General features: G+C 43.8%; 1 protein-coding gene across 1 annotated transcript in view; it reads left to right on the top strand.

The window, feature by feature from the left end:
• The window catches only part of LOC140202037 (interphotoreceptor matrix proteoglycan 1-like), a 169,565-nt gene extending 153,641 nt beyond the window's left edge, over positions 1-15,924 (top strand). Inside the window, 3 exon segments of the mRNA XM_072266898.1 lie at positions 1,135-1,354; positions 2,104-2,314; positions 15,738-15,924. Of these exon segments, the coding sequence (XP_072122999.1) occupies positions 1,135-1,354; positions 2,104-2,314; positions 15,738-15,924 (618 nt within the window).
• The last annotated feature ends 402 nt before the right edge of the window (positions 15,925-16,326 follow it).

Genomic DNA, 16,326 nt, shown 5'->3' with positions numbered 1-16,326 from the left:
CATTATGGAAAGACCGCAGACAGCCCATGTTGGCAGCAGCACATGTTGCTCCATCACACTGAACACTGGCAACCCCCCAGGCCTGTGTGTTCAGCCCACTGCTGACGCACGACCATACTGCTAGATCCATCTGTAACTACGTGGTTAAGTTTGCTGGTGACACAACAGTGGTGGGTCTCATCAGTGACAATGATGAGTCAGTGTTCAGAGAGGAATTTGTGCACTGGTGCAGACACAATAGCCTGAGTCTCAGCATAGACAGGGCTAACGAGATGATTGTGGACCTTAGGGAGGTGCAGGCTGGCCATTCCTCTCCGCACGTACATGGCTCCTCCGTGGAGAGAGTCAGGAACGCCAGGTTTCTTGGATGATCTCAGCTGGTCCCACAACACCACCTCTTCAGTTCAGAAAGCACAGCAGCATGGCCACCTCCTGAGGAGATTGAGATGAGCAAGGCTCCCTGCCCCCATTCTAACCACGTTCTACCAGAGCACCTTTGGGTATCCCACCAGCTGGTATGAGATTTGCAGGGCACCTGATCACTAGAACCTGCAATGGTGTGTAAGGGCTGCTGAGAGAATCATCAGGCTCTCTCCCACCCCTACCCCCTATCTAGGACATACTCCAGAAGTACTGCCTTCAGCACTGCCAAAGACCTGTCCCATCCAGCCCACAGGCTTTTTGACCTCCTACCATCACACAGGAGGTATTGTATATAAGAACAAGGATTGTTAAGCTGGGTAACAGCTTCTTCCACAGGCTGTGAGACTTGGACACCCTGCAACCACCTAGTACACATTATTTATGACAGCGCCATAAGCATTATGCTGTTGTATGTTTAACTATACATCGTATATGCACTTTATGTAACTCACGCATCTACAGAATTTCATAAAACTATTTGTTAATATTATTTTATGTGCTGTGTGTGATATACATAGTGTGTTTTGCACCTTGGTCCCAAAGGGACATTGTTTCATTTAGTTGTGTACGTGTGTCCGGTTGAGTGACAGTAAACTTGAAATTGAACTTGAACCACAGAGCAAAAGTTGAGACTGAACGTTACCTATTCCAGTTAAATCGATGTAGTGGGCAGAGGTACCAGAAGGTAATGTGTCTCCTCCATCTTTGCAGTTGCTTCCGTACCTACAGACCAACCTGACCGGCTTCAGACAGTTGGAGATTCTGAATTTCCGCAATGGCAGCATCATTGTGAACAGTAAAATGAAGTTTGCCAAGTCTGTTCCGTACAACATTACCAGGGCCGTCTACTGTGTCTTGGAAGACTTCTGTAACGCAGTGGCCCAGAGGAATAATCTGGAAATTGACCGATATTCCCTTGACGTGGAGCCAGGTAAATGGGCAGCAAGAGATGTCTCCTTGTCTGTGTTGAGTTTGATAAAAGCTGCAGGCAACTCCAGTGCTTTTTTTGTGTAAGTATTAGTGAGTTTTGTGACAGGAAGGAAACAAGTGGATTCTGTTGCTTTGAGTTTCTTCTAACTAAGCCTGAGTGAGAATGGCGATTAGTTCAATGGTGGGTGTCACATAGTTTTAGAGAAACTATTCAAGGAAGTCAATTGAGTGTGAACTTGGGCCTATCTGAGGCTGCAATCAAATTTCAAAAACAACTTCAGTAGTGTTTTTGTTTCCAAATGCAGGAAGATATCAAGCAAGGAAGTCACCAAAATAATTCCGTGTAGTAGGCATGCTAACTTCGCAAAACTGATATGGAAGCTAAAAGAAATTAAGATTAAGGTTAAGCTCCAGGACGTGCAGCAGGAAAATGACTCGGGCGTTAAATAAATAGCACAAAAAATGTGTAAGTTAAGATAAGTTAACTCAGTTAAGGATCAATAGTTCATGAAATGAAGGTTCCATTTGCTTTCTAATTGGCTTGGGAAGGATGGTAACTGGTGTGGGTGTGGGCTATTGGATCAGGAAGGTCACGTGATGAAGTGCCCCGGGATACGTCCAACCAGAGTTGGTGAGACTAATCTGTGTGGCACTGTCTAGTAAGGACCCTGGTAAAGTGAGATGCCAGCAAAAGTTTGACTTCAGCTTGGATGTTAAAATCGTTTAGATTAATCTGGAATCTCGTTTCAGCTGACCAAGCCGATACGTGCAAGTTCCAGGCTTGCGATGAGTACTCCGAGTGTCAAGTCAACAAACTAACCAAAGAGGCCCAGTGTGTATGCTATCCTGGTTATATCAGCGTGGATGGACTACCCTGCCAGAGCATCTGCAGCCTCAGACCAAACTATTGCCTCAACAACGGCAGATGTGAGATAGATCCAGAGAAAGGAGCTGTTTGCAGGTTTGTAATTCAATAGGAGATGTGCGTATAAGGGTGAGTCCCAACTACAGAAAATTGTCCTTTCTATTCATGGCAACCAGTATCTCTGTACTGTTTCTTCACATTCAATCAAAAATTTTACCAAAATAAAGTGGATCACTTCAGATTACTCTGGGCAGGAGATATTGCTTCTCAGGCAACCTGGTTTACTGTCTCGTGACTGATACTGGGAATGTTACAATGGATGTAGTCCTCCTGTGCAACTGTTCATCGCATCCGATTGGCTCTTTCAATCACATTGAAAAACTATAAACAGGTGAAACATGAGACCATAAGAAATAGGAGCAGAATTAGGCCATTTGGCCCTTCGAGTCTGCTCTGCCATTTCATCATGTCTGATCCATTTTCCCCTCAGTCCCAATCTCCCACCTTCTCCCCGTATCCCTTCATACCTGAACTAATCAAGAAACGATCAACCTCTGCTTTAAATATACCCAGTGACTTGGCTTCCACAGTCACCTGTGGCAATGAATTCCACAGATGCACCTCTCTCTGGCTGAAGAAATTCCTACTCATCTGAACTGAACTGAATTGATTTTATTTCTTACATCCTTCATATACTGTACACGAGGAGTAAAAATCTTTACGTTATGTCTCCATCTAAATGTGCATTATTCAATTTACAGTAATTTATAAAAAATGGTATTTACAACAGGATAGTCAATATAACACAGAAATACAATTGTATCAGCGTGAGTTTATCAGTCTGATGGCCTGGTGGAAGAAGCTGTCCTGGAGCCTGTTGGTCCTGGCTTTTATGCTGCGGTACCGTTTCCCGGATGGTATCAGCAGGAGCAGTTTGTGGTTGGGGTGACTCGGGTCTCCAGTGATCCTTCGGGCCCTTTTAACATACCTGTCTTTGTAAATGTCCTGAATAATGGGAGGTTCACATCTAGAGATGCACTGTGCTGTCCACACCACTCTCTGCGGAGTCCTGCGATTGAGGGAAGTACAGTTCCCATACCAAGTGGTGATACAGCCAGTCAGGATGCTCTCAATCGTGTCCCTATAGAAAGTTCTTAGGATCTGGGGGCCCATACCAAACTTTTTCAGCCGTCTGAGGTGAAAGAGATGCTGTTGTGCCTTTTTCACCACACAGCCGGTATGTACAGATCACATGAGATCCTCAGTGATGTTTATGCTGAAGAATTTAAAGCTGTTCACCCTCTCAACCCCAGATCCATTGATGTCAATGGGGGTTAGCCTGTCTGCAATCCTCCTGTAATCCACAACCAGTTCCTTTGTTTTTGTGACATTGAGGGAGAGGTTGTTTTCTTGACACCACTGCGTGGGGGTGATAACTTCTTCTCTGTAGGCTGCCTCATTATTACTTGAGATTAGGCCAATCAGTGTAGTGTTGTCAGCAAATTTAATTAGCAGAATGGAGCTGTAATTAGTGACACAATCATGGGTATACAGAGAGTAAAGGATGAGGCTTAGGCCACAGCCCTGAGGGCCACCTGTGTTGAGGGTCAATGGGGCAGAGGTGAGGGAGCCCACTCTTACCACCTGCCAGTGATCTGACAGGAAGTCTAGGATCCAGCTACACAAGGCAGGGTGAAGGCTGAGGTCTCTGAGCTTCTTGTCGAGCCTGAAGGGAATTATGATGTTGAATGCTAAACTGTAGTCCAACAACAGCATTCTCACATAAGCATCCCTCTTCTCCAGTTGTGTAAGGATGGTAAGTAGAGCTATGGCTATTGCACCATCTGTCGATCAGTTGTGCCGGTAGGCGAATTGTAGGGGGTCCAGTGCTTGTTCTCTGTTCTAAATGGATGCCCTCTATTCTGAGGCTGTCCCCTCTGGCCTTAGACTCCTCCACCACATGTTCCTCAATTTTCTATTATTCCTGTTAGATCTTTTCATTTGAACACAGTGCAAGTCTATTCAAGTCCTGAATGTCTCTAAAATCCAATTGAGCAGCCAAAATAAAACCTGGATGGGAAGCAAAAGGAACTTGCCCTGCAAGAGCAAACCATTCCCTAAACTCTGACACTGAACGGCTCTCACCAATAGCCTGTCGCCCCGTACTGTCTTTTCGGCTGCAAATGTATAGACACTTCCCACTTCCTGCACCATTATTGAGTAGTTAGGAAGATAGAAAAACTGAAGAAAATCTGAATATTTAATCTATATTAGCTGAGGATTTGGTGCCCCAATGCCTATATTTCTGGTAGGCTGTTTGATGACCTTATGGAAAGTTCTGTATACACACACAGTGACCACTTTATTAGGTCCACCTGTTCATTAATGTAAATATCTAATCAGCTAATCAAGTGGCAGCAACTCAAAGCATACAGACACGGTCAAGAGGCCCGTTGTTGTTCAGAACAAATATCAGAATGGGGAAAAAAATGTGATCTCAGTGACTTTGACTGTGTTGGTGCCAGACAGGGTGGTTTGTGTATCTCAGAAACTGCTGATCTCCAGGGATCTTTGTGGACTACAGTCTCTAGAGTTTACAGAGAATGATGTGAAAAATGTAAGAACATCCAGTGAGCAGCAGTTCTGAGGCTGAAAATGCTCAGTAATGAGACAAGTCTGATGAACGTGGCCAGACTGGTTCAAGCGGACAGGAAGATGACAGTAACTCAAATAACCACACACTACAACAGTGGTGTGCAGAAGAACATCTCTGAACACACAGCATGTCGAACCTTGGAGTGGTTGGGCACCAGCAGCAGAAGATCGTGAACATACACTCAGTGGCCAATTTATTAGGTACAGGAGACGTAGGCACTGAGTGTCTATCTCCATTGTTTAAGACGGGCAAGAAGTGAGAGGAAGAGAGCATGGAATAGAAATACATTGGTCTAACGGCTGCTGTGGAAGTGAGCACTGAGCAGGGAAGTTGAAGTCATGGAAGTGTAAAGGGTGTGCACTGTCCATTCCAGGAAAATGATGACCGCCCAGAGGTTTGAATCATGACTGACAAATCTGAGCTGGGGAAGATTGTGTGGGTTGAAACAGATGAAATAATTGAGATGCATCAAGTAATGCGAGACCAAGGCAGAGCAATTAGTGTAGACCTATTCACTTCACAGAGAGATCAATGAACAGAGTGGCATAGATTTAAAGTAATTACTAGAGGGGAAATGAAGCAATACTTTCTTCAATCAGAAATTGGCAGTGGATTGGTACTTGCTCCCTGAAAGGCAACAACCCTCACCACATGTAATGAGATGTGGACAAGGAGAGCAGAGAGGTACAGGGTTATGGTATGCAGTGCCGGAAGATGGCATAATAGGCACCTCTAGAGTCCTGTTCTTAACCAATATAACTAACCGTGGAGCGTGTCATGTTAGCTGCAGGACTTCTGTGTGTCCAGGACAAAGAAGCTGTCAGGAAAAATAATTGTGGAGAGCACCCACCCTGCAAACTGCCTTTTCTAAAAAGCCCCCTTCTAGAAAGCGCTATAGAGCAATTAAAACAAAAACTTCACACTGTCTTAAAACTTTCTTCCCCCAGGCAGTTAGTTCGATCAACCATTCTAGTTAGCCCCACCCCCTCTATCCATCATCCCCGTCACGGCACAGCACTGACAACACTTTGAACCACTTTTTATAACGCTGTTCATAATGTAAACACATGCTGGTAACATAGAAACATAGAAAAACTACAGCACAATACAGGCCCTTCAGCCCACAATGCTGTGCCCAACATGTACTTACTTTAAAAATTACCTGGGGTTACCCATAGCCCTCTATTTTTCTAATCTCCATGTATCTGTCCAGGAGCCTCTTAAAAGACCGTATTGTATCCCTCTCCACCACCGTTGCCGGCAGCCCATTCCACACACTCACCACTCCTTGCATAAAAAAACTTACCCCTGACATCTCCTCAGTACCTCCTCCCAAGTACCTTAAAACTGTGCCCTCTTGTGCTAGTCATTTCAGCCCTTGGAAAAAGCCTCTGACTATACACATGATCAATGCCTCTCATCATCTCATACATCTCTATCAGGTCACCTCTCATCCTCCGCCGCTCCAAGGAGAAAAGGCCAAGTTCACTCAACCTATTCTCATGAGGCATGCTCTCCAATTCAGGCATCACCCTTGTAAATCTCCTCTGCACTCTTTCTGTAGTTTCCACATCCTTCGTGTAGTGAGGTATTTATGTATCTACGCACATTTTATTCACTATCTGTACTTTAACCTGCAACTTTATATGTTATATAATTCTTTTATTTGTTGAATGTTGTTGTTTGTGCTGTATGTTGTGTCCTGACCAACTCACCACAGCAAATTTCAAATACGTGTAAATGTATATGGTAGGTCGAGTTGATCCTTGAGAGGAATGTTGGGAAACTATCGATGCTGATTCCAGAAAGAACCTGACAACTTTCTACCTGAGGGATGGATGGCTTAGAGGAAGAGATTGGATAGGCAGCAGAAAAAGATGTACTGGAATGTGTAGAAAGTGTCAAAAACCTTAAACATTCATTTGTAATCCTCTGTTAATGCAACACAGTTGACAGCAGTATATGCAGCTCTGCCTGGTTATGAAGATTGATGGCGAAGTAAGACATGTAAGAAGGAGCACAACATTACACAGAAGCAGTGATGAATTTGATGGGCAGCACAGTGGCAGGAAGATTTCAAACTAAGCAGTGGTGTGGTAATCCATCCTCGTCAAAAGGAAAGTTAGACGCGAGTACTAATTAGAAAGCGAAATGTCAGAAATAATGGAGGACCAAATAGAATCAGGGATCAGACACATTGATCAACTATGAATTGCTCAGAGCATAAGACTCAATATCCCTATTAGAATATGATCCATTTTGTCTGAAGGGGTGCAACACGTGATGGGTGGATTTACTGCAAGTAAACAAGATCTCAGTCAAATTGCACATGGAGTTGTGTGTTTACTTGCGGGTGCTGTGCCTTGTAAACGTGATCAATAGGGGAGAGCAGTGCCGACTGACCAGGCTGTTAACAGAGACTTAATGGTTAAACCATGAAGACAGGGTACATCAACTCTCCGAATGAGGGGTCTTGACCCAAATCTTTTCCATTGATGCGGCCTGGCCTGCTGAGTTCCTCCAGCATTTTGTGTGTGTTTCGTCAACTCTGCTTGGATTCTCTGCATTATGGAGAGTGAGGAGGGGATTTGACTGATGGAGGATCACAAGATGTAGGAGAAGAGTTAGGCTTAGCGGGTCTGCGCCACCATTGCATCCTGGCTGATATATTACCTCTCTCATCCCCATTCTCTTACCTACTCCCTGTAACCTTTGATGCCCACAATAATCAAGAACCTATCAAACTCTGCTTTAATTCCACAAATTCAATACCATATGGCTTAAAAAAATTCCTCCTCATCTCTGTTCTAAAGGGTCATCCTTGTATTCTTAGGCTGTGCTCTCCGGTCCAAGACTCACCCACTATAGGAAACATCCTCTCCATTTCTATTCTATCTAGGCCTTTCAATATTCTATAGCTTTCAATGAGATCCACCCTCCCCCCCTCCCCATTCTTCTAAGCTCCAGTGAGTATTGACCTAGACACTGCTCACATGTTAACCCTTTCATTCCTGGAATGTTTCTTGTGAACCTCCTCTAGACCCTCTCAAATGCCAGCACATCTTTTCTTGGATAAGGAGCCCAAGACTGCACACAATACTCCAGGTGCAGCCAGACCAAAGCCTTGTAAAGCCTCAGCACCACACCCTAGCTTTTGTATTCTAGCCATCTCAAAAGGAATGTTAACATTGCATTTGCCTTCCCTACTGACTCAACCGGCAGCCAGCTAGAATAGGCCCCCTTTATCTCACTCGTTGCCTTTTGATCTTCTATTCCTGCCAGGATCTTTCCTATAATACCATGGGGTCTTATCTGGTTATGCAGCCTCATGTGTGGCACCTTGTCAAAGGCCTTCCGAAAATCCAAGTAAACAACATCCACTGACTCTCCTCTTTCTACCTACCTGTTATTTCCTCAAAGAATTCCAACAAATTTGTCAGGCAAGATCTTCCCAAAAGGAAACCATGCAGACTTTGATCTAATTTACCATTTGCCTCCAAGTACCCAAAACCATATCCTTCAAAATTGACTCCAACATCTTCCCAACTGCTGAAGTCAGACTAAGTGGCCTATAATTTCCTCTCTTCTGTTTTTCTCCCTAATTCAACTGTCCAGTTCTCCAAGACCATTCCAGATTCTAGCGATTCTTCAAAGATTATTATTAATGCCTCCATAATCCTTTCAGCTATCTCCTTCTGCACCCTGGGGTATAGTCCATCTGTTCCAGGTGACTTGCCTACCTTCAGACCTTTCATCTTCAAAACTTATTTTCAGGATAGTAAAATAAATGAATAGGAAAGGCAGAAAAAACACTTCTCCCCTGGTGATGAAGTCTTGCATAAGGAGTTATGGCCTTAAACCAATGGCAGATCACTCGGGAGAACAGGAATTCAATTGTAAACAAGATGGGAGAATGGAAACCTGATTGGATGAGTACTAACCAATCAGAAGGACAGACGGATGGCAGGGGTATAAATACCATCGGACTAGACATGCCCAGGCGTCATCCCTGATGAAGATGGCAGGGTTTGTCATCGATACCTGTACTCCTGTACCCAGCTGGAAGCCTGAGAAGAGTTTATTCATCATAATACACTGGGAAAGCACGAGCTCCTTTTTCAACTCCCTAGACACTTTAATCTTTGGTCTGCCTCTTCCTGCTTATCTCAATTCCATTGGCAGTATGGATTCTGGTTCAATCGAATCTCAATCAGCAGAAAGTATGCTCAGAATTCTGATGAGTGAGTGGATTAGATATGCGAGGTGACGGGGATAGAGAAGGAGAGAAAGGGCAGTGCTGGTACTCAGAATGGTAGATGATAAGCTAGTATGGTTTTTCATTCTCTAAAGTAGAGAAAGAGGACATGCCAATTAACAATCAATGTTTTGGGCCAAGACCCTTCATCAGGACCGGAAAGCAGGGGAGCAGAAACCAGAACAAGAGGGTGGTGGGAGGAGAGGAAGGAGTACAAACTGGCGAGTGATAGGTGAGACCAGGTGATGGGGTAGACCAGGTGGGGGGCAGGGGGGTTGAAGAAGAAGCTGGAAGGTGATAGTTGGAAGAGGTAAGGGGCTGAAGAAGAAGGGATCTGATAGTAGAGGAGAGGGGCCATGCAAGAATGGGAAGGGGAACCAGAGGAAGGTGATGGGCAGGAGAGGAGAAGAGAGGGGTGAGAGGGGAGCCAAAATGGGTAATAGAAGAACAGAAAAGAATGTGAGGTGAGTAATTACCAGAATTTAGAGAAATTGACATTCAAGCCATCAGGCTGGGCACTACTTCAATGGAATATGAGGTGTTCCCACCTGAGTTTGTCCTCTTCATAGCAATAGAGGAGGCAATGGACAGATTTGTCAGGATGGGAATGGGAAGTCAAATTGAAGTAGGTAGCCACTGGGAGATCCAGGCATTTTTGTGGCTAATAGAACGAATGTGCTCGATAAAGTGGTCCACCGATCCGCATCAAGTATCACCAATGGAATTCCTCTAATTGAGAGGCTGGAGGAACAGCTAAAAATGTAAAGTCTATAAATGAATAAATCAGCACTGATTTGGAAAGGGAAGATCTTGCTTGGTTGATCTTGTTAAATGTTTTGGGAGAGGTTCAAAGTTCAAAGTAAATTTACTATCAAAGTATGTATATGTCACCATATACAACCTTGAGGTTCATTTTCTTGCAGGCATTCACAGTAGAACAAAGAATTACAATAGAATGAATGGAAAATACATACAGAAACTGTCAGATGGCCAATATGCAAAAGAAGACAAACTGTGCAAATATTAGTTAATTAATAATATTGAGAACATGAGTTGTAGAGTCCTTGAAAGTGAGTCCATGGGTTGAGGAATCAGCTCAGTGTTGGGATGAGTGCAGTTATCCACCCTGGTTTAGGAAGCTGATGGTTGAAGGGTAATAACTGTTCCAGATCCTGGTGGTGTGGGACCCAAGTCTCCTATACCTCCTTCCTGATGGCAGCAGTAAAAAGACAGCATAGCCTGGATGGTGGGGGTCCTGATGATGGATGCTGCACTCTTGAAACAGCGCTCCTTGTAGGCATGCAAAGCGGTGGGGAGGGCTTTTCCTGTGATGGACTAGGCTGTATTCACCACTTTCTGTGGACTTTCTGTGCTGAACTGAGAGGTAGATAATGGTGTATCTGATAGGGCAGATACAGCATTATTTTCGCAGGACTTTAATCACCTTCATGGACACCAAGGTAGTGCAGCAGTTAGCACGATGCTATTACAGTCAGGGTGTTGGAGTTCAGAGTTCAATTCTGGCATTCGCTGTAAGCAAGTTTGCACATTCTTTCCCATGTGCGCGTGGGTTTCCTCCCACAGTCCAAAGTCAGCAGGTTAAATGGTCATTGTAAATTGTCCTGTGATTAAGCTAGGGTTAAATTGGTGGATTGCTGGTCACTCGGCTTGAAATACAAATGAAATGAACCTGAATAATGGGCAAATAATCAGCGGACACATGTGAGGACAGGAAAAATGTGAAGGTAGATTAGAGGGACAGTGTGATCTCAAAATGACTGATTACTGAAAAGTGTGTCATATGATGGCCACAGCCCTCGGGTTTGTTTCTAGAGGGGGAGAAGCATAATGTAAATAAGTTATATTATATCTATACCCTTTCTCAGTCAGTGTGGTGGGAATAGCTTTGATCACTATATGATCCCAGGAATCAAAGGGTTAAAGTATGGAGAGTGTTTGATGGCTCTGGGCCTGCACTCGCTGGAGTTCAGAAGACTGATCTCATTGAAACCTATTGAATATTGAAAGACCTAGATAGAGTGAATGCGGAGAGGATGTCTGCTATCATGGGGAAGTCTAGGACCAGAGGGCACAGCCTCAGAATACAACAGAGATTTGTGTGAGGAAAATTTTCTTTAGCCAAGGGGTGGTGGAATCTATTACCACAGACCGCTGTGAAGACCAACTCATTGGGTATATTTAAAGTGGAGGTTTATATGTTATTGATTAGTGAGAGTGTCAAAGGTTAGAGTCATAGTCGTAGAGAAGTACAGCACAGAAACAGGCCCTTCAGCTCATCTAGTCCATGCCGAACCATTTGAAATGCCTAGTCCCATCAATCTGCACTGCGACCATGGTCCTCCATACGCCTCCCATCCATGTACCTATCAAAACTTCTCTTAATCGGGCTCGGATGCACCACTTGCACTGGCAGCTCATTCCACACTCTCACGACCCTCTGAGTGAAGGAATTTTCCCTCACTTCCCCTTAAACTTCTCACTTTTCACCCTTAACGCATGACATCTAGTTGTAGTCCCATCCAATCTCAGTGGGAAAAGCCTACTTGCATTTACCCTATCTATACCCGTCATAATTTTGTGTACTTCTATCAAATCTTCTCTCAATCTTCTACATTCCAAGGAATAAATTCCAAACCTATTCAATCTTTCTTATAACTCAGGTTCTCCAGTCCTGGCAACATCCTTGTAAATTTTCTCTGTACTCTTACAATCTTATTTACATCTTTCCTTAAGTAGTTGACCAAAACTGCACACGATACCCCAGATTAGACCTCACCAATGCCTTAAACAATTTCAACATAATATCCCATCTCCTAAACTCAGTACTTCGATTTATGAAGGCAAATGTGCCAAAAGCTTACTTTATGGCCTGTGACAACACTTTCAATGAATTATGGATTCCCATATCCTTTTGTTCTACCACACTCCTCAGTGCCCTACCGTTCACTGTGTAAGACCTAACCGGGGTGGTCCTACCAAAGTGCAACACCTCACACTTGTCAGCATCCTCTTCAATTTTCTCTGTACTCTTTCAACCTTATTTACATCTTTCCTGAAAATAGGTAACCTAAACTGTATACAATACCCCAGATGAGGCCTCATCAGTGTCTTATACAATTCTCATCAATGTCTTATACAATTTAAGCATATCATCCCATTACAGGGAGAAGGCAGGAGAATGGGACTGATGGGGATAATAAATTAGCCATGATGGAATGGCAGAGCGGACTCAATGGGCCAAGTGGTCTAATTATGCTCCTATGTCTTATATCTTAGGGTCTTAAATTATAAAAGGATATAAAGACTCTAAGGGGATGCGGAGAAGATTTGTAAGGATGATAATGGACGTGTAAGGGAGTACATATGAGGAAAGAATAAACAGACAGGTTCACTGTGCCCTTGGCTGATGGGTGACCAGTCAAGGTCTTTAAATAGACACTAGACAGAGAGAACAAGTGCAGAAGCAGAACCAGACACTACCTGTGTAAGACGGTCTCTGAGTATCCAACAGAGATTTCAGAAGAAATGTTGCTACCAATAGGGAGGTGAAAGCTGGGACTTGTGCTCCATCCCTGCCAATATGTGGTTTGGTTGGTTTATATTTGTTGAAGGAAATGGCTGAGTAAGCAGAGAAGAGAACAGAGGCAGCTAGGAAAGGACAGGCGTAACTGGTAGATCTGAATGAACTTTTCCCGTGCTCCATGCTTCATGAATCTTATCTTGCATTCTTGGTACTTCATTTCATTTGCAAACCATTTGGCCAATGCTCACACTCTCAGGGTTTCTCATTTGATGGGTGACACAGGGCAATGGAAGTCCACGTTCTTTCACTTCTTTATCTCACAGGAATGTCCTTGGTGCCCGTTGCCTAGGATAAGTTCCAGCTCCCACCCCTCTTCTGTTGCTGGAGCCAATTCCGAGAGGTTTGGTTGCCTTTTGATGCATCAAGCACAATTTCCTCACGCACAACCCTTTATTTTTCCCATCTGTTATGTACGCGCAGAGCGAGAATGACAACGGAAGCAGTAGGATTAAACGTTTTAGCTGAGTCATGTTAGGCTCTGTACACACTGGGTAGATTATTGTGTGGGAGCTACAAAACCAGGCTCACTGAGGCTGAAGACATGCAAACTCAAAAGCCTGTGGCAAAAGGGAAAGCCCTCCACAAACAGGAGGCCCAACTGATTCACTGTGCGTTCAGCTGGCAATGTGAGCATTTGCCACATTCTCGTGATCAATCCGATACTGTTCACCCCTCCACAATCTATCCAAGGCATCCTGATTCCAGACGGAAGAGGGTCTTCAGGCAGCAGTCCCTGCTCTCAGAATACAGGGAAGGAGACCTCACTTGTTGGATCAGCCCCATTTATTCCCTGCATCTTCCACTGCCAAAGCCGCCTCCTCTAAACCAGCACTGAGGAGAGCAATAGAACAGAGGGATCTGGGAATACACATCCATAATTCACTGAAAGTAGATAGGGTCGTAAAGAGAGCTTGTAGCGCTTTGGCCTACATAAGTGTTGAATACGGGAGTTGGGAGTTAGGCTGGAGTCGTATGAGACACCTGTGAGGGCTAATTTGGAGTATTGTGTGCTGTTCTGGTCACCTATTGAAAGATATCAATACGACTAAAAAGAGTACAGAGCAAATTTATGAGGATGTTGCCGGGACTGGAGGACCTGAGTTATAAGGAAAGGTTTAATAGGCTCGGACTTTATTCCCTGGAGTGTAGGAGGATGAGAGGAAATTTCACAGAGGTGTACAAAGTTAAGAGGGGTATAGATAGGGTAAATGCAAGCAGGATTTTTCCACTGAGGTTGAGTGAAACTAGAACTAGAGGTCATGGGTTAAGTGTGAAGGTGAAATGTTTAAGGGTAACCTGAGAGGGAGCTTCTTCACTCAGATGGTGGAACGAGCTGCCAGTGGAAGTGGTGGAGGGGGGTTTGATTTCAACATTTAAGAATATTTTGGATATGTAGATGCATGGGAAGGGAATGGCGGGCCATGGTCCCTGTGCCAGTCGATGGGAGCAGGCAGAATAAACCAGATGGGCCAAAGGGCCTGTACCTGTGCTGAAGTACTCTATATTTCATGGGACTCCTTTTCTCTCCCACCTTCGGTCATCTCTTCTGCTTTCCTGTTTCTCCTCTATCAGACTCTTGGCTTTTCTGCTCTATGGCCATCGGCCTCTTGTAGGGTTTTTGAGTGAAACTTGGGGGCATTAAGTTTACAACTCACTGCTGAAGAGAGCCATGCTGCTGAACAACTTGTGCATTACAACCTCAATATCCTGTCTTCAACATCGATGCTGGAAGAAAGCAATAGATCAAACCAAAAGGTGGAGGAAAATGATGAGACATAGCATAGAAACAGGCCCACAACATTAGCTGTCCGCCAATCCTCCAGCACCCTGCCCGTGGCTAAGGACATTTTGAAAATCTCCGCGAGAGCCCCTGCTATTTCTGCACTAGCCTCCCATAAGTTCTGAGGGAACATCTTGTCAGGTCCTGGAGACTTATCCACCCTAATTTGCCTCAAGACAACAAGCACCTCCTCCTCTGTAATTGGTACACGGCCCACGACCTCCCTGCTATTTTGCCTCAGTTCTATAGACTCTGTGTCCATCTCTCGAGCAACATTCGCTCCAATCTTTTTTTTACAGCCGCACAGAACAACCATTGCTCTGAGCAGGAAAATTTTACGTGGCCTGAAGACTATGTTGTATTTTAAATTTTTTTTTGTAATATGCATACTAGAAATATTCAGAATGAAAATTGAAAAATCACATGCTTTTGATCTTATTCATTAATTGAAGGGTATAATGAAATACAGTACAACAAAGAAAATCATTTGGGTTGCGTTCAGCTTGCAGGTGGTTTATTAACGATGAGCTACCGACAGCCATTCTGTGTTTATTGTTACAATTTATAACAGTGTTGTAACTTGGAACGCTGACAGTGTAAATATGAAGAAGCTCTAAAATGTTTCAAAGTAAAATTTGTGGTATGTTTATTATTTAGAAAATCTGTGGATTTTATTTATTAGCACAATTAATTACAGGGTATTTCACAATTATACTAACATAGGTTTCACAGTTATATTAGCATGATTTCAAATTAACATTATATAAAATAAAGTTCCAGCTATGCGGGAGCTTTTCAGTTACTGCGCGGCCTTGCAGCTTAGAGGGACCAGTGCTCCCAAGTAAATACAGATTCAAATTGTCCATTTAAGATCTGCCCTATCTCTTTCAGCTCCATGTATTGATGGCCATGCTGATCTTCAAGAGGGCCAATTTTGTCCCTTGCAATCTTTTATTTAAATGATGTTTAAAAAAGTTACCAGTGTTGATACTCTTTAAATGATTAATTCACTCTGAACGTTAACCCACTTCCTCACTGTGTGATGGATATACTGCAGGTCCTAACATTGGACTGGTAACAGAACTTTACAATGAGAATAAAAGAATGTTATTTGTACCTGACCGCCTAGAGTACTCTTGTACCTGGGACAGGATTCGTTCCTTCCAAGGGCAGATCTTGCTTCAGCAGGATTTGTACAGATAACTTGTGTGCTTTAAATTCCAGATGCCACACAGGGCCTGACTGGTCATACCGAGGCAAGCGCTGCACTGAGCTCGAGTCTGAGCCGCTGGTTACCATGGTTACCGTTTTGTCCGGTTTTGGTTTTCTGCTTCTTGCTTCAATTCTGACTCTCATCTTGCCAAAGATATTCCACCAACTGGTGAAAAACAAGAGTGCTCATCTTCTGTAAGCCTGCTTTTTTAATATATATATATAAAATCGTCTCCAATATTTTCCTTCAGAGGCTTTTTCTGTGTACTATGAAACAATTCCTTTTTCCTTCTTATAATGTTTGCGGAACTTGCAATCTGTTCTGTAACTTAGACACATCCATGGCCTCGAGGACAAGGCGTGTTTTAACCCAGCCTTTGAACAGGACGAACCACTGGATATCGGCCATTGCTATCCCAGTGGTCCCCTCAGACGACCGCACATCAGCACTGTCACACTGTCACCACAGGAGTTACAGAGAAAGCTTGAAAATCTAAACTTTAGCCAAGAGGTAACTGCAGCTAACCTTTTAAAAACACACCAATCTCTCTTCCTCTGCTTTGAACCACAACTTTCAACCTCATTTCTGATATTGTGGGCT

Source organism: Mobula birostris, chromosome 8, assembly GCF_030028105.1.
Source record: "Mobula birostris isolate sMobBir1 chromosome 8, sMobBir1.hap1, whole genome shotgun sequence".
NCBI lineage: Eukaryota > Metazoa > Chordata > Chondrichthyes > Myliobatiformes > Myliobatidae > Mobula > Mobula birostris.
This window is presented reverse-complemented; position numbering and strand designations above follow the sequence as displayed.